This window comes from Lonchura striata, chromosome 10 (genome assembly GCF_046129695.1).
Source record: "Lonchura striata isolate bLonStr1 chromosome 10, bLonStr1.mat, whole genome shotgun sequence".
Lineage (NCBI taxonomy): Eukaryota > Metazoa > Chordata > Aves > Passeriformes > Estrildidae > Lonchura > Lonchura striata.
This window is the reverse complement of record NC_134612.1, coordinates 25,642,080-25,664,709: the sequence shown is the minus strand read 5'-3', so window position 1 is coordinate 25,664,709 and position 22,630 is coordinate 25,642,080. Positions and strand designations below refer to the sequence as shown.

At 49.6% G+C, this 22,630-nt stretch overlaps 1 protein-coding gene across 1 annotated transcript; it reads left to right on the top strand.

Moving 5' to 3' along the window:
• The first annotated feature begins 1,412 nt into the window (after window positions 1-1,412).
• IQCJ (IQ motif containing J) lies at window positions 1,413-20,750 on the top strand. Its single transcript, XM_077785542.1, has 5 exons — window positions 1,413-1,706; window positions 16,443-16,507; window positions 17,347-17,427; window positions 20,000-20,198; window positions 20,700-20,750. The coding sequence occupies exons 1-5, from the start codon at window positions 1,698-1,700 to the stop codon at window positions 20,748-20,750; spliced, it is 405 nt and encodes a 134-aa protein (XP_077641668.1). The 5' UTR covers window positions 1,413-1,697.
• Window positions 20,751-22,630: the final 1,880 nt, after the last annotated feature.

Sequence of the window (22,630 nt, the reverse complement as noted above, 5' to 3'; positions counted from 1 at the left end):
CCCAGGATTTTCCTTTCTTCCCCTTCTGAAAGCAGGAATGATGTTTTCCCATCCTCGTGGCTCCTGGAAAACTGCTTTTTAGGCTTCATTTTACAAGGACTTTGAGGTTCCTACAGACACCCTGCAAGGAGCCACATCCAGGATTTCATTTTCTCTTGGATAAATCCATCTGGAAGCGACCGAGTGTGGGCGGGATGAGACAACTCCAGCTTAGTCCAATATTTGACCGAGGCAATTGAATAATTTCATTCTTTAATATCTGGGAATCTGTTCCTTGAGATCTGGGGGAGGCTGGGGGAGATGCAGGAGTGGGAATCCCAGGCAGAGGCAGCACTGAGAGGTCGCTGGAGATCTCCACAAGGTTCCCACACGAAGGAGCTCCGGGGAGGAGGATGGAGCAGAGGGAGCCAGCTCAGCCTTGCTCGACTTTGGGCTCCGAGCACAATGCACCACGTGCTTGAAATCCTTGGAATTGCCTCTGGAAAAGTGGATTTTTGGCAACGTTAGGGAAAGACCCCTTGAGGAATTTGTGCCCGAAGAGCATCATTAACCCCAGTGATGCCACCTGGATGCAGGTTTGGGGTTGGAATTGTGGATGAAAAAATTCCCATCGAGGAGCTGCTGGAACGGGCTGTTTGGAGTTTGTGCTGGCAGCTGGGTTTATTCATACAAAATATAAAACGTAGAATCTATAAAATTAAAGCTATAAAATAGAATCTATGAAATATAAAGTATGATATATATAATATATTATATATAACTTATAATATATAATATACTATATATACTATATACTATATAAGTATATATGTTATATACTTATAATATAGAATATACTATATACTTATAATATAGAATATATTATATATAGAATATACTATGTATACTATATATAGTATATATATTATAGTGTAATATATATACTATATATACAATATAGTATATATTATGTTATATATTATGTTATATATAATATATAATATATAATGTATAATGTATAATATATTATATATTATATATTATATATTATATATATTATATATTATATATTATATATTATATATTATATATTATATATACTATATTATATATATTATATTATATATAATATATTATATATATTATATTATATATTATATATTATATATTATATATTATATATATTATATTATATATATTATATTATATATATTATATATATTATATTATATATATTATATATATTATATTATATTATATATATTATATATTATGTATATTATATACTATATATTCTATCGTATTTATTTTATCTAATGTATTATATATACTATATTATATACTATATATTATAGAGAATAGAAAATAAATAGAAAACATGAAATAAAATGCATTTTAAGCCACAGAAGCAGACCCTATATGGATGTCATTCCTTGCGCGGCGCACTCCCGCCCCGCCGTTCCCGTCGGGAGCCGCGCGGCTCCGGCGCCGCCGGTAAATCCGCATTTCCCATTCCCACGGCTGCGGATCCAGCCGCGCCAGAGGTTTCTCCTCTCGCTGCCCGCTCCCGCTCCGGCTCTTCCCATTTTTCCCCTCCTCTCTCGGAGGTTTTCCTGGTGCCTGCAGAGCGAGCTCAGCTCGGCGCGCCGCTCCCGTCTCCCGCTGCTCCACGGGCGGAGGAGCCGCGCTCCTGCCTCCTTTTCCCGGGAAACTTCAGCATGCGGCTGGTAAGGGACTGAATTCCCAAAAAACCGGCCCCGGCTCCCCGCGCTGCGGGAGCCCCGGGATGGAGCAGCTCCCCCGGGAATGTTCGGGGAAGGGATGGGGGGTGAGGGCTGCCCGGCGGGACGCGGATGTGGCATCGCCGGGGATGCGCAGGAACATTTCCGTAGGGAATCTGGGATCTGGCGGCACTTTTGCCTCGGGAGAAAGCGGCTGGAGCGACCTGACGTGCTGTAAGTTTATTACGGGGATTTAAGGCTGGGTCCCGTGCTCGGGAAGGAGGGAATCATCTCCGGCTGATAACAATTCCAAACAGCGCTTGGAAAAGACGCCTGAGGATTCCCAGGGATTCTCAGGGCTGCTGTGGCAGGATTTCCCTGCATTTCGCAGCCTTTTTTTTCTTTTGGCTGTGCAATTAATGGGGGGCAAACCTTGGCTGTGCTTCCCGTGGGGAGCAGCGCTCGGCATTCCGCAGGGATTTCGGCTCCGAGCGGATCCACGCGGGGCTCCTGGAGCCCAGAGCTCCGCTGGCTGTCAACACGGGAAAGCTCCCGCCGAAGCCATCCCGGGAATGCTGCGGGGCCAGTCCGGGCTCTGGGATAATCCCCGGTGCCGGATTGATTGTGGCGTTTTGTCGGAGTAGCTGTAGCAGGGCTGGCTGGGCTGGGCATCCAGGATCTTCCCAGCACGTTGGAGCAGAGATTCCAGCAGGAGCAGCTTCCACAGGGTGGTTCCTTCCATCCCAAACTCCATCCCGTCTGCACTGGGCACAGACATCCCACGAGGCTTTCCCAAACCTCATTCCCAGGGCACAGACATCCCACGAGGCTTTCCCAAACCTCATTCCCAGGGCACAGACATCCCACGAGGCTTTCCCAAACCTCATTCCCACAAGGCTTTCCCAAACCTCATTCCCACGAGGCTTTCCCAAACCTCATTCCCACAAGGCTTCCCCAAACCTCATTCCCAGGGCACAGACATCCCACGAGGCTTTTCCAAGCCTCATTCCAAGGCTATCCATCGGGATGTGATGGATGGGAGTGATACAAACACCAGAGGGTGGAAATAAAGCAGGGAGAGACACTGGGAGGCAAGGCAGGGAGCTGGGGCTGGTTCCTCAGGAATTCCAAGGGCAGGGAGCTGACCCTCAGGTGAGGATCCATCCTGCACATCCCATTCCTCATGGGAGGAGGAGGCTGAACACGTTGGGATTGATGGATCCTTCACAGCTCCCAGCTCCAGAGTGGGTGGCTGGAAATCAGCAAATATTGAATTCTCATTTCTCCCGAGATGGAATTAATCCCAGCTCCTCTGTTTTCCCAGACAACTTGCCAGACACTGGAAACTCATTTGTTAAATTGCACAGGGATGAAAAGGCTGCATTAGGGATATCTCACTTACCTGGAGCTGAATTTATTCGGATTCCCTTTGCTGGTTCAAGTTTTTCAGCTTCCCAAAAGGCCGGAGAAGCTCTGGAGGGGTCTATAAATAAAATAAATCCATAAGAATTTCCCTGAGCTGTAGGTGCTGGGATTTACTTCATGTTCCCAGCGCAGCACTGTCTAACCTCTGGAATTGTGTCTAATATTTTTGTTCCCTTCTTTCCCTGAGTATTCCAAGGCACAGACACAATTGGAGTCCTTTCCCTGCTTTAAATCTCTTAAAACTCAGATTTTTCTGTCATGAGGCTCCTGCAGGCTCCTGCTGTGGCAATTTGGGGATTCCTGGAATCCAAATAAAACCAGGGAGACGCTTTGTGTGCCCCGGGGCCAAAGCCTGGCTTTGTGTGCAAAAGCTCCTCCAGACCTGAAATACAGGGAAGAGATCAAATGCCAGGGAATGTTTGTACTTCCAGCAATTTCCCTGGATGCCAAAGAAAACGCAGGAATAAAAGACAGACTGACTGGGATGAGCTCTCTGAAGGGGAAATTTTCCTGTTTTCTGTGCCCTGATTGCAGCTGGGAAAACACAGCAAAGCCAATATTCTGTATTTTCTACAGCTGGGAATCCTGATTGCAGCATCCCGGGTTCAGGTGGGCAGGAGAATCCTCCAGGTGTTGTCCCAGATTTCTGTGCTGTCCCCTGAGAACAGGGGCTGGGACCTCACTTCCAACTCACTCCTCTGCAACAGGTTGGATGAGTAACTACAGGGTGTAAATACAGAGAGTAAAATCACCCTGAGAAAACTTGGAAATGTCTCCTGAAACAAGGATCTTAATCCAGGGTTCAGCTGGAGTTTGGGCAGCTCTGCTCATCCTCTACAACAGGTTGGATGAGTAACTACAGGGTGTAAATACAGGCTGTAAATACAGAGAGTAAAATCACCCTGAGAAAACATGGAAATGTCTCCCAAAACAAGGATCTTAATCCAGGGTTCAGCTGGAGTTTGGGCAGCTCTGCTCATCCCAGGTTCTAAGCAGGACAATGGGGAAATTCCCATTTAGCAAGGTAGGAGCCTTTGAAGGGTGTGAAGAGGGGTTTTGAGGGAAAAACAGGAGCTGGGAAAATCTCCATGAGGAAAAGGAATTCTCAGCTCTCCCTTTTCTCTGGGACACCTGGAGATTGAACTGGGACAATCCCTCATCTAAAGGGATGCCAAGGGAGTGGAAGCAGAGCTGGTCCCAGAGTGGAAACAGGAAAACTGGGGAAAAGTGGGAATTTGGGAACCCCTCTGACCCTGAGCTGGGCCAGTGAGTGATGATCCCTGGAAGATCCAGGCTGAGCTGTTGGGAGCAAGGGAGAGAGGAGCTCCCATCCCTTGGGAATGGGAGATGATTTCCAGGCAGTTCTGTTGGATTTAGGAATAGCCTTGAGGCCTTTCCCAGCTTTAATAATTCCATGATTCCTGCTGAAGGAAGCTGGATCTGCTCTCCCAGTTGCAGGAATGCTGCCATTCCTTTTTGTGTGTAAATCCAATTACATCCTCCAGTGTTTTTGTTGCATTTCCCTTGTTCATGATTAATTTATTTGCCCTCGATTTCACCAAAATGCAGCATTTTCTGTCAGGTTTCACTGACTCCTGGTGTCACCTGCAACTCTCCCCCCTTGCTGCTCCTCTGCTCGTCCCACATAAATAATAAAAGGGATTTTTGGGAGCTCTGGGAAGCTCTTTACAAGCTGTGCAAGTTGGGCTCATTTAATTCCTGAAGGCTGCACATCCACATCCTGATATCCAGGCAGGGAATTCATTTACATGCCGTGGATGGCTCAGCCACCCCTCAACTGCTGGCATTTCGTCCCTGCTTTGGAATATTATTTACATTTATTAAAAAGCAGTTGGAGAATGTTCAACTTGGTGCCTTTTAAAAACAATGTGGAGCAGCTGCTTTCAGAAAGACACAGAGAGGGTCATTCATTAATTAATTTCCTGTTAATCCTTTCAATTCCTTCAATGATCAGGTATTTAAAGTGGTTTTTAGGTGCTGATAACAGATGAGAAGTGTGGAGTGGTACATTCTCCAGGTGCCTGAAATTCAGGGGGATTTTAGCTCGTCTCCTGTCTTGTTTTCCCTCTCACAAAACATCCCAAGTTTTTATCCCATCCTTTCCTTCTCTCCCTGAGGGATCCCATGGGGCCAGCAGTGCCTGAAGGGAATTTTCCATGGACAGTGACGTGGTTGTGTGGGCATTGATTTGGAATCCTGATGGAAAATGTCCCCTTGCACAGGGAGAGAAGCCAAAGGAATCTGGGAATGCTGGTGGGGTTTAGGCTCAGCCTAAGTGGGGGAGGTGTCTGTGTAAGCCCCTCTCAGGATTGTTTTAGGCCAGGCTTCAGCAGCTGATTTGTGTCAAACCCCTCATCCCAAAGTTCTGCTGGAAATGGGATCTGATTACACCTAGAAATAAAGACCCAAATTGGGTATAATTACATTAAACCAGTGTTCAAACTGCAGTGTATCCCAGGCAAAACTAACCTGAATTTTCCATTTACAAGCACAGCTGCTGATGGAAAATGATCCTTACAATTCAGTGTGGGCACAAAACACAGCTGCTTTTAAAGTGATTGTGACTTTGGGCAAACTCATCTTCCATGGAAAAAGGAAAGAGAGGGAATCTCTGCCTTGGGAGAGAAACAGCAGCACATGGGTGTCACTGGAGCAGGGAATTTCATGGATGCTGTGCAAATGCAAGCTCCTCTCTCCTCGGGTTTAGGATTTGAAGGAAGGATCCTGAGTGCTGTAATTAAAAGTGCAGCAGAGGCCTGAGGGTGGTGGGTGTGATCCCCACTGAGGAGCCTCTGGGATTTTTCCCTGGCAGAAAGTTGATGGGAATTCACCATCAGGACGGAGCAAACACATCCACACCGAGCTGGGGGCAAGGAATTGCACCGGGAGCAGCCTGTGAATATTCCAAGGCCAATTTTAATTGAAAACATGGCCTTGATTGAGTGGAATTTCATGGTGACTTCATGAGGGGATGGAGGTGCTCCCTGCCTGGGGATGAAGTGGCCTCAGCCTTGTGGAGCCTGAAACAACCCCACAAATAATGGAATGAAGGAATTAAGGAATTTAGCATGGGACATTTCTGAACAGTGGAAATGGGGCTCAGGGAGCCCAGACTCAGGACTTGGGGAGTGGCAGAATTAATGCTCCTCTAAAGGGGAGAGAAGGCTGCAAACACTTGGGGCAGAAATGAAACTGCATTAATTGAGACATAAACACACGAATGTTTGAAGACATTGGCTTGCTCGGGGTGCTGGCAGATCAAAAGCCCTTTTTGAGTTTCTTGCTGTTTTCAGCATCCCAGATGGCTGCAGACTGTAGGGTTGGGGCCCATTGTGCCCGTGCCACATGGACAGAGGGGTGTTCACTCCTGGGCAGCCCCAGTGCAGTGCAGGTGCCAAGGCTGGGAACGTGGCACCAAAGCGATGGAGCAAGGCTCTGGGCAGTGTGTGTGTTGTAGTGGGATTATTTTGGGGTTCAGGCTTCTCTCGTGGGGCTCTCTGCAAGAGGGATCCGTTTGCATTCTGTGTTTGCCAGCACGTTTCTGTCCCGAGTGCTTCCATGCCTCCGTTGTTCCCGGGTGTATTTTGGGACAGAAAGTTGTGTTTGGTGTGAGCTGGGGCCTCTGGAAGGTGGATCGTTCATTTTGGGCAGGAGGCCCCTGTTGGGGCCACACGTTTGGGATCAGTGAATCCCAGAGAGGTGACTCCACCTCAGCCCGGCTGCTGGGGACTGCAAAGTGAGCAAAGAGATTCACTGACCATGGATTTGGCTCAGCCTTCCTGGAGCACCCCCAAAGTTGTGTTTGTCCTTGTAGGAAAATCCAATTTTCTCACCAGGAGCTCTCCTTGACCTTCTCACCCCAGAGCAGCTCCTGGAGTTCCCTGGAATGCTGCACTTTGGAGCACATTCCCCTGGGAATTAGCACTTCCATGAGGAAATCTTTCTGATTTCAGCTCTTCCCCCGTGCCATGGGTTTTCCAGAGTCACCTGCAATTCCTGGGCACTGCCCAGCCCTGGCTGTGAGGAGCTGGGAATTAAAGTCTGTGCTGTGTTGTGCTGTAATTTATGCCAGGAAGCAGATTTAAATTATGCAAATTTCTGTCTGCACCGAATCTGCCATCTGGAAAAAGTTCTGCATGCAAAAATCTGTCGGGGCAAGGCGAGGGACAAGGCATCATTGGGAAGGGAGAGCTGATGGAATAAAAACAAGCTGCTCCTGGGAAATGGATTCCCCTGCTCCAGTCCAGTGGCAAAGCTGCTGTTCTGTAGCAACCAGATTAATAAGTAGGGGCAAAATACTTGTTTAAAGGTGCTTTGGAGCTGGAAGAATTCCTTGTTATCCAGGAGGGATCAAATGCAGGTTAGGAGGGAAGAGCCCAAGGGAAGGGTGGCACATCCAGAGCTGGAGGTGGGCAGGGGTCAGCAGGGAAAGGGTGAGGTTGAGAGAGGAGACGTGGCCTGGAAATTCTGGGGCACAGGATAAAGTCCTGGAGCCATCCAACATGGAATATTTATGTAATAAATAGGAATTAGAGAGGTGAAGGATGCAGGATTTGCTACTTCTCTAGAGTTGGAAATCAGGGAAGGGTTCTTCCCCCAGAGGGTGCTGGGCACTGCCCAGGGAATGGGCACACTCCCAAAGCTGCCAGAGCTCCAGGAGTGCTGGGACAGCACTGCCAGGGATGCCCAGGGTGGGATTGATTTTTGGGGTGTCTGTGCAGGGCCAGGGCTGGGCTGGATGATCCTCCAGGTCCCTTCCAGCTGAGGATATTCCAGGATTCTTTCTTTTCCATCAGACAGACTTGTGTGACTCCTCTCCCAAAGCCAGAGCTCCTGTGGCAGGAGGAATGTGCACCTTGGAGTTACATCACCTCTGGGGTGAATTTTTGGGGCAATCCACCTCTTTGTGAGCAGGAATTGCCTTTCCTTGTCCCCCAGGATGTCCTCAGGTAAAACTCTCAGAGCCCACTCCAGAAATTAATGTTGGTGGGGTCAAGGACTTGTGGAACTCCCTGGAAAGGCAGAGGTGGGCTCCCCACCTCCTCACGAATCTAAAACCTCTGGGTTTCCCAAGCCCCCTCCGGGTGTCCCCTTTCTGTGCCCTCAGTTTGGGGAGCAGCAGTGGCGCCGTGTCCTTTGTCAGAGAGCAGCACGGGGTGCCTGTGGTGACAGCCCGAGAAGCAGAGCAGTAATTACAGAAAGCTTTGTCAGATTTTATTCTCTGCTCCTGCAAAGGATCCAGGCTGTGGAGAGACCCCTTGCTGCCTGCGCTCCCATTAACTCCATAGGCACGGCGTTCATTTGGAAAAATAACAGTTGGAGGCTGTCAGGGATGCTCCATAAAAACCCTGCCGGCTCCTGCTGCAATGCAGACACAAAACAAATGGTTCCCATTTCAACTTGGCATGCTATAACCCCACTGAGCTGACTTCCCAGGATAAACTATTGCTGTGGAATTGTATTCCCACAAGCAGCACGAGATCCTATTTAAAAAGCATCACACAGCCCTGTGCATTCCTAATTATTTGTGTGATGGAGGAAGGAACGCTTCAGTGCTGGTTTATTTTTGCTCATCATCCTCATAACTAAGCTGGGAGTGCTTTTCCTCTTTCCATGGAGCTGTGCTGGTTGATGGGAGATTGGGAAGGAATTCCTGCCTGGGAGGGTGGGGAGGGCTGGGATGGGATTTCCAGAGCAGCTGGGGCTGCCCCTGGATCCCTGGCAGTGCCAAGGCCAGGCTAGACAGGGCTTGGAGCAGCCTGGGACAGTGGGAGGTGTCCCATGTGGAATTGGATGGGCTTTAAGGTCCCTCCAACCCAAACCATCCTGAGATTCTCCAGGAGGAGGGTTTGGCTCTCGGGAGTTCCTCAGATTGGGATGGTACAGCTCTGCAGTCCTGGTGCTTTGGTGTTTTCTGCCTATAAAAATGTATTTTCCAGCAAGGAAGTGGTCACTGAATCAGAGACCCAATTGATACTCCTGGGCTTAATCCCTAAATTTAGGGCTGATATCTCATGGTGGTTTTAATGCTTTACATGGCATGGTGTGCCCTGTGCCTCAAATTCCCCCATCCCAGCTCCGTGTCCCACCGGAGAGCCTGGCACAGGGATGGAAGGGGTGGAATGCCTTCCCACGCCAGGAATTCCCCAAACACCCCAGCAGCCAAAGCATCCCTGCAGCATTTCCAGCGCTGAGCTTTGCCTGCCTCACCCAGCTCACAAAGATCACCCAGCTGCCCTTTCCTCCCACAGCCAGAGCTGCTCTCCCTGGAAACCTTTCCTGCAATCTGACCTTTACCAGCTCCAGCAATCCCTGACAAAGGCAGCAGGAGAACACCCAGCACCAACATTGGTATTTTTTAAAGCCAGATCGTGACAGATCCCTCCTGTGAATGCTGCAGCTGCCAGAGGTCCAAGCAGAGCATTAAAGCAGCAGCTCCAACATTTCCAGAACATTCCTCCCAGCTTCCCCCTCACCCCTCCACACACACAGAACACACAGGGATGGACTCCGGGTGCCTGTTTGACCTTTTCTGCTGCTTTTCAGTTGATGAAGTTCACTCCTGTGACCCCGGTGCAGCTCGGCAGTGGTTGTGTGCTGTTTCCGTGGTGTTCCTGACATTCCTGTAGCATTAAACCTGGTAAAAATGGGATGTTTCACTCTCGGGCTTGGCTTTGAAAGGTCTTTGGTGTCCCTGTGAACTTTGAGAATGAAAAGTGTTCCAAGAGCAGCTGGAAAAGAAGAGATTGAATCAGTGAGATGCTGCCGTGGGCGAGCCCAGGGGCTCTGCCTTGCTTTGGGATGGCAGAGAAGTTCAAAGCTCTGGTGGATTGAGTTTGTGTCCTTTCTGTCCCTTGGATGGAGACATTTCAAAGGAAGACTCTTGTCCTTTTCCTTTCTGACTTTTGAATTCAGTTTTTGTCTTGGAAACCCAAAGCAGAGGCTCCTTCCTGGCAGAGGCTGCAGGGAGAGCAGGCAGTGAGGGACGGGGGGTTTTGTCACTTTTGGGCTTCTTTTACCCTGAACAATTATGCAGCATTTTGGTTTAGTTTGGAAGAAGGTCCTGGAAGGGCAACAAAGCTGATGTAATTCCACCCCTCCCCGCGGCCAGGGCCTCCTTTCATTATCCCAGGTTTTGTTTGTGAACGCTGGGATTCGATTTGGTTTTGATCTGATCTTGTGATGTCTGGGAGCTGAAACCTTTAATTTCCTGTCCTGGTGGATCTGCCTCTGAAATCCTCCTAGGGATGTGTGTGTGCAGGAAAGTGGGACTGGGAAAAGGCCCCTTCCCTCTGCAGGGAGGCACCACAAACCTCAGCCAGGGAGGGCAGACTGAACAACACAATCAAGCCAATATTCCTTAATTCAGTTCATTATAAGCTGACCCCACCTGAATTAACTGAGGATGCTGCAGGTCCTGGGGTCACCTTCACATTTTCCAGCAGTGGAGCAGGATCAGCTGCTGCAGAAAACTGGGATTTTGGCTCTGTGATTGAAGAATTGAACTTCCCTGGAAAGGCTCAGCTGGGATTATTTGCTCTCAGGCTCTCAGCTGAGCAGCACCAGGAGCAGTTTTATCTCTCAGGAACTTGTTAAAAAACTTGAAATAGGTGTTGCTTGGTTGTAATGGGGACTCCCACAAAGCCAAGCAGGGTTTTAATCATTATTTTATTATTATTTTGTATCTATTTATATAAAAGAGTGGCAGCTTTCATTTGGAGAGTATTTCAGAAAAATCAGAGTTGAGCCTGGGAGAGGTGTGGCTGCCTGGGTAGAAAAGCTGGGAGGAATCAAAGCTTTTCCAGCTTTTCAGGATGGAGCAGCCCCAGAAATGAGAAGGAAGCAAAATGGGATGAGGTGTTGAACGAGTTCTCCTGGCAGCTGCTGTGAGCTGAGGAGCAGGATTTGGGAGAGCTGGAGATTTGGGAGGCAAAGCTCAGTTTTTGTCTGCCTCCAGCATTTGTGATTAACTTCTCCTGCCTCTTGCTCTTCAGGGCAGCGAGGCTGCAAAATCCAAACCAAATTGCTCCAGAGACAATTCCATTCCCACTGCCCATTAAATATCAGGATATTTCTTTCTTAGAATGAGCTTGATGGGAATGTTGGGTGCTTGTGGCTGAGCTCAGGGGGATTAATTAATGGAATCTCCATTAATGCCGTGGCTGGGGTGATATCTGGAAATAAAGCCTCACCTGCCTGTTTTTTTTACAAAGTGCTGTGGAAAAATATCCAGAAGTTTCTCTGGAATTCTGAAATCCAGCTCTGCCCCAGCATCTCAGCCCTGGAGTCACATTCTCACGGATTTTCCACAGAAGTAGCCACAGCAATGCTAATTTGGGAGTTGTCTGGGGAGCAAACTCGGAGTGCCAGAACAAGACTAATCCCCCTCTGTGTTTCCACTAATAAAAGGGAAGAACACTAAATAATTAACATCAACAAATGAAAACTAATTTGCCAATTTTTAATTTTCCCCCCATTGCGTGATCCCTGTTAATGAATAATTCAGCAGCCAGAGATGAAAATAAAATGAAAGGATTTCTCTGGGGTCTGCTGTGTTCTCTGAACATGCAGGCTAACTGCTTAGATATCCATATATATATATTTTTTTTTAAAGACTAAAAAATAACCCCAGAGAAAACAGCATTCAGCAGGAAGCAGGCAGGAATAAAAAGAGCTGCAGCCTCCAGAGGTTTTCCCATTTCCTTCAGGACCTGAGATCATTTGTCTGAGGCTGTTTGTGAATTATTCATACCCAGTGGAGCTCTTTGCTTGCCCAGATTGAATGTGACCAGTTTCCATCTCAGGGCTCCCCGTGCTGCTCTTCTTTGTTTGCCTTTCAGGTTTTCCTGGGATGCCCCTTATCCCAAAGCCCTGCTGGATGCTGGGGGACTCTGTCAGCCAAACATCCAGAACCTGCTCTGTGCTGAATTCCCAGAGCTTCCCACAGCACCAGGCTGAGGGAGAGGGAATGGGGAAACTGAGGAGCGGAGAAACCTTGGGAATGATGTCCTGGTTCTGCTTCGGCTTTGGAGTGGGACTCCAAGGGAAAAGAGTTTGTTATTTTAGCTCGGGGTTGATTTTAGGGGTCCTGTGCACCCCAACCCCTGGGTCGGATTAGCAGGAGCACCCCAGGCTGTGGAAGTGTCCCTGCTCCTGGCAGGTGGTGGAATGAGATGGGGTTTAAGGCCCAGTTCAAAGCCTTCTGTTTCAGCTGCCACTTGAACCCTGCTCAGGTTAAGGTGTGTTAGATAGGGTTGGGAAAAGAGATCCGGGTTGGGAAAAGAGATCCAGGTTGGGAAAACAGATCTGGGTTGGGAAAAGAGATCCAGGTTGGGAAAAGAGATCCAAGTTGGGAAAAGAGATCCAAGTTGGGAAAAGAGATCCGGGTTGGGAAAACAGATCCAAATTGGGAAAACAGATCCGGGTTGGGAAAAGAGATCCAGGTTGGGAAAACAGATCTGGGTTGGGAAAACAGATCCAGGTTGGAAAAACATCCAAGTTGGGAAAAGAGATCCAGGTTGGGAAAACAGATCCGGGTTGGGAAAACAGATCCAAGTTGGGAAAACAGATCCAAGTTGGGAAAAGAGATCCAGGTTGGGAAAACAAATCCAGGTTGGGAAAACAGATCCAGGTTGGAAAAACAGATCCAAGTTGGGAAAAGAGATCCAGGTTGGGAAAAGAGATCCAGGTTGGGAAAAGACATCCAGGTTGGGAAAACAAATCCAGGCTGGGAAAACAAATCCAGGTTGGGAAAAGAGATCCAGGACTGGGATGAACTTCAGTGTGTGCTCCAAGGCTTCTTTGGAGTTCCATGCCCCACTAGCCTCCAACATGAGCAGCATCTCCACATCCCATGGACACTGGGGGCAGTCTCATGCCATGGAATTCCAGACTGGTTTGGTGGGAAGGAGGAGGAGAGACGAGTCCCACCTGCAGCTGAGTTTCCTTGCCCTTTCCTGCTGCTGGGCACCAGAGGCACAACTTGGGGAGGAGCAGTTGTGGCTCACTGCTGTCGCTGTTTCCTGGCCCTGCTCAGGTTTGGGAGGAGCCATCCCAATGTTTGTGTGGAGCCATCCCGACATTCTGGTGTTCCTGTGGAGCTATCCCTGATGTTGGTGTGGAGCCAACCCAATGTTCCTGAGGAGCCATCCCAGTGTTTGTGAGAAGCTATCCTGGTGTTCCTGAGGAGCCATCCGGTGTTCCTGAGGAGCCATCTGGTGTTCCTGAGGAGCCATCCGGTGTTCCTGAGGAACCATCCCAGTGTTTGTGAGAAGCTATCCTGGTGTTCCTGAGGAGCCATCTCAGTGTTCCTGTGGAGCTATCCCTGATGTTGGTGTGGAGCCAACCCGATGTTCCTGAGGAGCCATCCCAGTGTTTGTGAGAAGCTATCCTGGTGTTCCTGAGGAGCCATCCAGTGTTCCTGAGGAACCATCCCAGTGTTTGTGAGAAGCTATCTCGGTGTTCCTGAGGAGCCATCCGGTGTTCCTGAGGAACCATCCCAGTGTTCCTGAGGAGCCATCCCAGTGCTCTTGAGGAACCATCCAGTGTTCCTGAGGAGCCCTCCCGGTGTTCCTGAGGAACCATCCCAGTGTTCCTGAGAAGCCATCCGGTGTTCCTGAGGAGCCCTCCGGTGTTCCTGAGGAGCCCTCCGGTGTTCCTGAGGAGCCCTCCGGTGTTCCTGAGGAGCCCTCCGGTGTTCCTGAGGAGCCATCCCAGTGTTCCTGAGGAGCCATGCGGGTGGATGTTCCTGAGGAGCCCACCCGGTGTTCCTGAGGAGCCCTCCGGTGTTCCTGAGGAGCCCACCCGGTGTTCCTGAGGAGCCCTCCGGTGTTCCTGAGGAGCCCTCCGGTGTTCCTGAGGAGCCATGCGGGTGGATGTTCCTGAGGAGCCATCCCGGTGTTCCTGAGGAGCCCTCCCGGTGTTCCTGAGGAGCCCTGCGGTGTTTCCCTGCTCCAGGTGAAGGTGGCCGCCACACCGGGATGCATTGAAACCTCCTGAGAGCGGCGCTGTCGCTGCAGCTCCGGAGACTCGTCCCTGTCCGTGCTGGCTCACCTGGAGGCTTGGCAGGGCTTTTCTTCTCTCCAGTGATTTGTGCACATCTCAAAATCCTGGGATCACCAAGGCTGGAAAAACCTCCAGGATCCAACCAGTGCCCGACCCCCACCTGGTCACTGAGTGCCACAGCCAGGAACTCCTGGGACACCTCCAGGGATGGGCACTCCAACCTTCCTGGCCAGTTCCAAGGCCTGAGCTCCCCTTCCATGCTGAAATTTCCGAATTCCTGCTGGTTCCACCCTGAGCCTGCCCTGGCCCGGCCTGAGGACATTCCCTCTGCTCCTGTCCTGTTCCCTGGTGGCAGATCCCAGTCCCAACCCAACTGTCCCCTCCCTCCAGGGACTTGTGCAGAGCCACAAGGTCCCCCCTGAACCTCCTCCACCTCCAGACCCCTCAGGTTTCCTCCTAAAACCCCAGGAAGAAAATACTGTAGAAATAATTTTTTTTTCATTGATGGGATTGTTGCTTTTTACAGGAAATTTCTGATTCCCAAACTAGTTCATCCCTCTTTTTTGAGGATTACAGACATTCCCCCACGCTGAAAATTGGATTAATAGATTTCCTTTCCGTTTTCAAACACTCTTCTATTGTTGTCACTAAAATTAAGAGGCTCAGGGGCTCTAAAAAGAGCTCCCTGCTTTTTCTGGGGAAAACCCCTGCCCTGGGAATTCAGAAATGGATCTGTCATGTGAGATTTCCCTTGCCTTTCCTCCCTGCCATGCTGGAATTCATCCTGCTGCATTCCAATCTCCTCGTCTTCCTCTCCAAAGTAATCCAGGCTCAAGTGTGTCATGCAATTAAAGTAATTAAAAAATGAAAAAAAATATAACATGAACAAACCCCAGGATGCTGGGTATGCTCAAAATAAAAAAATAATTAATGGATAAATGCGATGAGCACGTTAAAGACTAGGAAAAGACACTCCAGGTTGCTGTGAATGTGCTCCTCAAGCTTTCCTGGATTTCTTCCCTCAGTGTCTCCGTGTCTGGAGCTGCCCAATCCCACATCTGTATCCAGCAGAAGGAGGAAAAAGAAAAGCCCAGGAATTTTCACAGTATGTTTGTTTTATCCGGGCTCAGAGAGGCACCGTAACTCATCCTGGGCTCCAACAGGAGCGTGGATCCCTTCCACTGGAATTCCCTGGAGCTGGGTCACTCTGCAGGAGGTGGAGCTGGGGGTGGCACCATCCTGGCTGTCCCTGTCCCCGCAGTGTCCCTGCAGCATCCCAGGGCTCAGCACCACGGGCAGCTCCATAAATCCCATCAATCCCACAAATCCCATCAATCCCAGGAACCCCTCTGCGAGGAGCGCCGATCGATGTGCCACGGTTAATGAGGGCCAGCTGGAATTAGGATCGATTTCCTGTCTCCTCCTCTTCCCGATGAAGCAAACTTGGCTGTGCCCCTTCCCGAGCTGCCCTGTAGCCCAGCTTTTAGAGGCCCTGCCCAGCGATGTTCCATTCGGGATCGTCAAAACCATCACAACCAATTCTGCCTGGTGCTTTTGTGTTCTCCGTTCAGTCTTCACCCCGGGCTTAATGGAAAACGATGTCAAACACCAGGAGTGATTTGTGGGAGTCAGGCAGCTTCTGGCACACTGAGCTACAGATAAAGTCAACTGCAAATTGTTTTCACATTCTAAATTACTGTACCCACCTCTGGAGGAGGCCGGAAAAACTGCCGGAGGGAAAATGTGGGAGAAGGAAAGATTGTGTGGCTGTCTCTGAACTGAGCTGTGCCTCAGAAGAATTCCATTTTTTAAGCCAAACCTCTGTGCTGGATGCCAGGGATGGATTTTTCCTGGGAATTACCATGGATGTGGGGATTCCCAGCTCCACATCTGCCACACTAAACTGCTGGAACAGGAACTGGTGCAGGCTGGCAATCTCTTCATTAAGAGCCTGAATAGGTTTTGATTGCAGAACAAAGATTCCCAGGAGCATCTCTGGAATTAAAGATACCCAAGAAGTGAAAGAAAACTTCCCTCTTTTACTCTGTGTATCATTTTTGTAGCTCTGATAGTTCCTGTTGAACTTGTGCTGGATTACCAATAAAATATTGGTTTCTTTGTCATTGTTATTGTTACCATTGTCATTTCTAAGTTTAAAATCTCACAGGTGTCACTTGAGGGATTGTTTTGATTTGGGGTTGACTCAAAACTTGCTTTGTCTTGAGGCTGAGAGGAAATCTCCAAGGGCTTCCCAGAAAAATAATGATTTTTTTTTCCTCTTTCTCCTTGCAGGAAGAACTCAGGAGGCTCCAGCACACCCTGGAACAGGTCAATGATGGCAAAGACTCGCTCCAAAGGTAAATGTGCCTTTTCCAAAATATCTCAGCCATGAGAAAGTGAAATGGATTTTCCAAGGTGTGAAACCTTTGCTGAGGGATCCTCTTTGTCACAGACAATATCCCAAATTTTGCCTTTCTCCCATTAAGAATCTCTCTTTCTAGTTACAAGAGGGCAATGGCTGGCAATGATATCACTGAGTGCCCAGTTAAGTCTCCAAATAACTCCACAGGTTGGGGTCTGATCTCCCAAATTTCCGTGCCAAGAGCTGCCATTCAATCCATGCTGCTGCTCCCACCCAGGGCAGTGTTCCCAGACACTGGATTTGGATATTCCAACATTTTCAAATTGCTTCCTTCGAGCCATCCGTTCCCAGCAGCAACTCCTCTGCCATCATTTCTTACAAAGAATTTATTCCTCACCCCCACGTGGCTTCTGCTGCTGTAACTCATTTGCTGCCAGCATTCCCATTGTTCCTTCCCATTTCCCTCTCCAGCCTTTCCAGCGTGGCCGTGGGGGTGGAAGTTAATTTAGCAGGAATATCTGTTAGATCTACCAGGGTTTGGGTTTTTTTTTATTATTTACAGCAGCTCTTTTGCTAGCTGTGCCTGTCCCTGGAGCTGTGGCAGCTGGGAGATTTAAAACAGGGATTCAGGCAGGCTCCCACTGGAAAACTGGGTCCAAATTCCCATTTTTTATTGGGAGTGGACACAGAGGTCCAGATAACTTCCTCCAAAGACAGCAACACCTTCTGATCAGCAGCTCTAGTTTGTTCTTGTCCAGATTAGGGAATTCATTCACAGGGTTGCAGGAATGTCAGGCTGGAACACGTTAACCTCATTTCCTTTTCTTTCTGTAGCCATCAGCTCGCCATGGATGAAGAAAATAATATCCAGGAATATCCTATCAACCTCCAGCCCTTGGAATCCAAAGTGAAAATGTGAGTAAGGAAAAGTGTTGGGCCTGCCTTGGGATGCAGCTGGGGTGTCCAATTCCCAAGCTGCAGGATCCACACTGGATCCATCCTGGATTTCTGTGTAACTGGATAAAAGAGCTTCCAATTAACAAATTATTGAATTCTCTATGTTTAAGAATGTGGAGCTGGGAAAATTGGGGTTGTTCAGCCTGGAAAAAAGAGAAGGATCCAAGGTGAACAAATTGTGGCCTTCCAGTGCCTGAAGGGGCTCCAGGAGAGCTGGGGGAGGGATTTGGGACAAGGGGTGGAGGGACAGGACACAGGGAATGGCTCCCAGTGCCACAGGGCAGGGCTGGGTGGGAGATTGGGAATTGGGAATTCCTGGCTGGGATGAGACACAGGGAATGGCTCCCAGTGCCACAGGGCAGGGATGGGTGGGAGATTGGGAATTGGGAATTCCTGGCTGGGATGGAATTCCCAGAGCAGCTGTAGGGGGCAGGGATGAGTGGGAGATTGGGAACTGGGAATTCCTGGCTGGGACAGGACCCAGGGAATGGCTCCCAGTGCCAGAGGGCAGGGATGGGTGGGAGATTTGGAACTGGGAATTCCTGGCTGGGATGCAATTCCAGAGCAGCCGTGGCTGCCCCTGGATCCCTGGCAGTGCCCAAGGCCAGGTTGGACATTGGGCTTGGAGCACCTGGGACAGTGGAGGTGTCCCTGCCGTGGCAGGGTGGGATGGGGTGGGATTTCCATTCCCTTCCCACTGAACCATCCCGGGCTGAATCACAGAATCACACGGATTCCCTTTACACCGAGTTCCAGCTCTTAAACATCAGTGTTGCGCTCATTTTGTCATTTCCTCTGTGTCACTAAAGAACATTTGGGAATCTGCTGGATTTTTCCGCGTGTGCAGAGAAGCCAGAGGAGGGAAGAGCAGCACGGAGCCTTTTCTGTGCCGATTTTCCCATCCGGCATCATTTCCCCAGGGATTCCCTGGAAGGAGAGGCCCTGGAAGTGCGGAATTGCCGCTCTGGGGGTGCAGCAGAGCCCTGGGCTCGGGAGAGGAGGGAATTCCTGGGGGAGCGGGCTCAGCCGAGGCACACGCTGCACCTAGCGCCCCGTGGGGAGGGAGGGATGCACGCCCGGGCTCCGGGAATGAGCTCTGAACTTCCAAACCAGGGAATCATGGAATGGTCCGGGTTGGAAATTACCTTTAAGGACCTTTGAGTCCAGCCCTGATTGGCTGGCTTCAATTAGGACAGGGTGTCAGGCTGTTTGGGGTGTTTTTAGGGATGGGGAATCTCCCCCCACCACCCTCATAGGAAAAAAAAAAATCTTTCCTCATGTCCGAAATCAATCCTCTCTTTGAATTATAGAATAATTTTAAATTTTGTTATACATGACATGAAACAGAGTTTCCCCTGATGTCAGTCTTGATTTTGAATAATTAAACTTCCCCACATATTTATTAGACTCCAGGATTCCTTTTGGAGCCTCTCCCAGCATGGATCTTCCAGGCCTGGTGCAGGAATTGCCTCCATCTAGAAAACACTGCCTCACTTACAGCCCATTCAAATATTAATGCATATTAAAATATTAAAAGGACATGAAGTTTCAAATTAAAATCCAGTGTCTTCTAAGCTTTTAGTCATGCAGATAAAAGCCAGATAAAAGAATCCATTTTCAGGGAGCTTTCCAGGAGAGTAATTATGACTTAAGCTCAGTCTGTTCTCCAGCTTTAAAACAAATAGATAGATATAGATATAGATATAGATATAGCTATAAATATAGATATAGATGATATAGATAGATATAGATATAGATATAGATATAGATATAGATATAGATATAGATATAGATATAGATATAGATATAGATATAGATATAGATATAGATAGCTATAGATAGATATAGATATAAAAATATGTAAATATTGCTCATCCCAGTGAATAAACCCTCAATTGCTTAAAAATTCTACAAGGAGATAATCCTGCAGAGAAGTTATGGATGCTGGAATCGTTCCAGGCCAGGTTGGATGGGGTTTGGAGCAACGTGGGATAGTGGAAATTGTCCCTGCCCATGACAGAGGATGGAATGCGATGACATTTTCCACCCTAAGCCATTCTGGGATTCCATAATTCCATTATACTCTTCTGGCTCTCAAATTCCAGTCATATCTGAATTCTAATCTGAAATGTGGTATAAAAATAAGGTGCAGAAGGTTGTTAATTCCTTTAAGTGGCCAAATGGATATTTTTATTTTGATTGTGGAATGTAGGAGAAATTCTGAGTTCCGAAAATACTTCCATGGGTTTGGGGATTGGGTTGGACTCTGAGTAACGCGGTAAAAGTTTGGAACCAGATCATCTTTAAGGTCCTTTCCAACCTAAACCACTCCTAAACCACCCAAACCACATTAAGGAGAATTCCCTGATTCTCCTTAATAAATATCTGAAATTATCCCAGCGGTGCCTTACACAAAGCCTGCAGAGGTAGTTCCACGAGATCCTTATCCAGACAGGAAAACAAGCACAGGAACCCCCCAGGCCCAACGGTTCGAGCCGGGGATCTGGACTGAAATCCTTTGTTCCCTCAGCATCCAGCGAGCACGGCCTGAGCACCTGCAGCACCAGGACCTGTCCCCATCCCCGGAGCTGCGGGACAAGGAGAGCCTGTCCTCAATGTCCTCAATGTCCTCAATGTCCTCAATGTCCCCAAGGTCCCCAACGTCGCCGGCCTCGGGCAAGACGAGCAGGTCTGTCAGCATGAGCACCTTCTCCGACAGCAGCATCCCCGTGAGTCCGGCTGCAATTCCTCCTTCTCCTTCGTGCCTTCCTTTCCGGGCTTGGGGAGAAGTGAAAGCTCAGTTGTGGGTTCACGGGGTTGGCAACGGGTTAAAAAGGGAATTTTTGCTGTCCCAAATGACCTCCAGGCAGAGATTGCTCTCGTAGGCTCGTCAGGATGTGTGGCTGTGGGTATCTGACCTGGAATTCAGCAGATTTGGGAGGTGTTCTTGCTGGTAAAAAGGTGCTTCCAAGGGGTCTTGTGTCCCCTGTGTTTAGGATATTGTGTTCCCCAAAAAAACTCAAATTGTGGTGCTTTTCAGGTAGAGAAATGTGGTTTCTTGGTTGATTTTTGGTTTTGTTTTGTTGGTTGATTTTTATCAAAAAAGACACTAAAACAAAGAGGCTGAAAGAGACTTTGAGAAGTTGATTTAGGGGACCAAAATGAAATTTAATTTTTGAAGAAATATTCCACCTCGATCAGTGGCTGGAGGCTGCATTTCTCTTTTTAAGGTGACCCTAAATAAACCCCAAATACAGATCCCACTTCTGGAGTACAAATAGCTCTGCGACTGACTCAGAATTGGAATTTTTAGCTCGATAAATAAATAAATAGAGTCTGGAGATGTTGTCTTCAGCTTTGTGACAGAAGACAAGATTTGGGGGAATTGCAGACTGGAGCACATGGAATAATTCAGGAATTCCAGGAGCAGGGACTGCCCTGCTGTGTGGTGCAAGAAGTGTCTCCCTCCTCCACACTGAAAACTCTGGTCTTGGAATTTTGGGGATAATTTGACTCTTTCCAGTGTTGATCCAAGTGTTGATCCAGGCCCAAAGTGAAGCTGTTTCCAGCAGGTTTATTTTGGGACGTGGCGCTCGACAGAATTTAATAAAATATTCCTAAGGGCACGGCTTTATTTTTAGTTGGGAACCGGAGAGCAGGAGGATAAAGTGAGTTGGAATAGTGGGTTAGACACTGACATTTCATGGATTAAAGGGGTTTGGCTCCTTTAATTAGAGGAATAAATGAGGATATGAATGTTTATCTGCCACTGGAATCTGCTTCCACCAGAGGTCCCTCGTACCCTGCACAGGGACGCTGCCGGGTGCTCCAGAGTTTCCCCAGCATTGATCTCGGGGCTCAGCACCGCGGCAGCGGCGGGGCCGGGGCTCAGCACCGCGGGCAGCGGCGGGGCCGGGGCTCAGCACCGCGGGCAGCGGCGGGGCCGGGGCTCAGCACCGATGGCAGCGGCGGGGCCGGGCTCAGCACCGATGGCAGCGGCGGGGCCGGGCTCAGCACCGATGGCAGCGGCGGGGCCGGGCTCAGCACCGATGACAGCGGCGGGGCCGGGGCTCAGCACCGATGGCAGCGGCGGGGCCGGGCTCAGCACCGATGGCAGCGGCGGGGCCGGGGCCGGGGCTCAGCACCGATGACAGCGGCGGGGCTCAGCACCGATGGCAGCGGCGGGGCCGGGCTCAGCACCGATGGCAGCGGCGGGGCCGGGGCCGGGCTCAGCACCGCGGACAGCGGCGGGGCCGGGCTCAGCACCGATGGCAGCGGCGGGGCCGGGGCTCAGCACCGATGGCAGCGGCGGGGCCGGGCTCAGCACCGATGGCAGCGGCGGGGCCGGGGCTGGGGGCTCAGCACCGATGACAGCGCCGGGGCTCAGCACCGATGGCAGCGGCGGGGCCGGGGCTCAGCACCGATGGCAGCGGCGGGGCCGGGGCCGGGCTCAGCACCGATGGCAGCGGCGGGGCCGGGCTCAGCACCGATGACAGCGGCGGGGCCGGGCTCAGCACCGATGGCAGCGGCGGGGCCGGGCTCAGCACCGATGACAGCGGCGGGGCCGGGCTCAGCACCGATGGCAGCGGCGGGGCCGGGCTCAGCACCGCGGACAGCGGCCAGGCTCTCCCGCTCCTCGCCCGGGGCTCGGGGCTCGCTGTCCTTCCATGCGGCTCTTACCCCAACCCTGTCATTCCTGGCCTCCCATCCTGGCAAAGCACCTCTTTCCCCCTCCTAAAAATCACCGGGATGCTCAAGAGAATGGCAGGAACCGATTCCGTAAAATTCCCATTTTTTTGCTTTAGCCAAGCGCTCCAAGAGGCAACTTTCTGCCAAGACATGCTTTTCATCAGAGGTGTGACCACACAAAACCTGCTTTTCCAAGCAGGAATGGTTATTTCCCCACCCTTTCTCATCGGCTGATGCCACAGAAATATCCCGTGGGGAAAAGAGCAGGATGGAACTCCTCTGCCCCAAACCGCAGTTCGTTTGTCCTTCCTGCCTTGGGTGATACCTCCAAACCCGGGACTTTCCTCAGTGCTTTATTAAGGTTTGGTTCTAAAATAGAACAAAATCTCTCTGCACCCTTTGCACGTTCCTAGGTGTCCCAAGAGAATCCCGTTTTTCCACTGGTGTCTGTGACATTCCCAGTGTGTTTTGC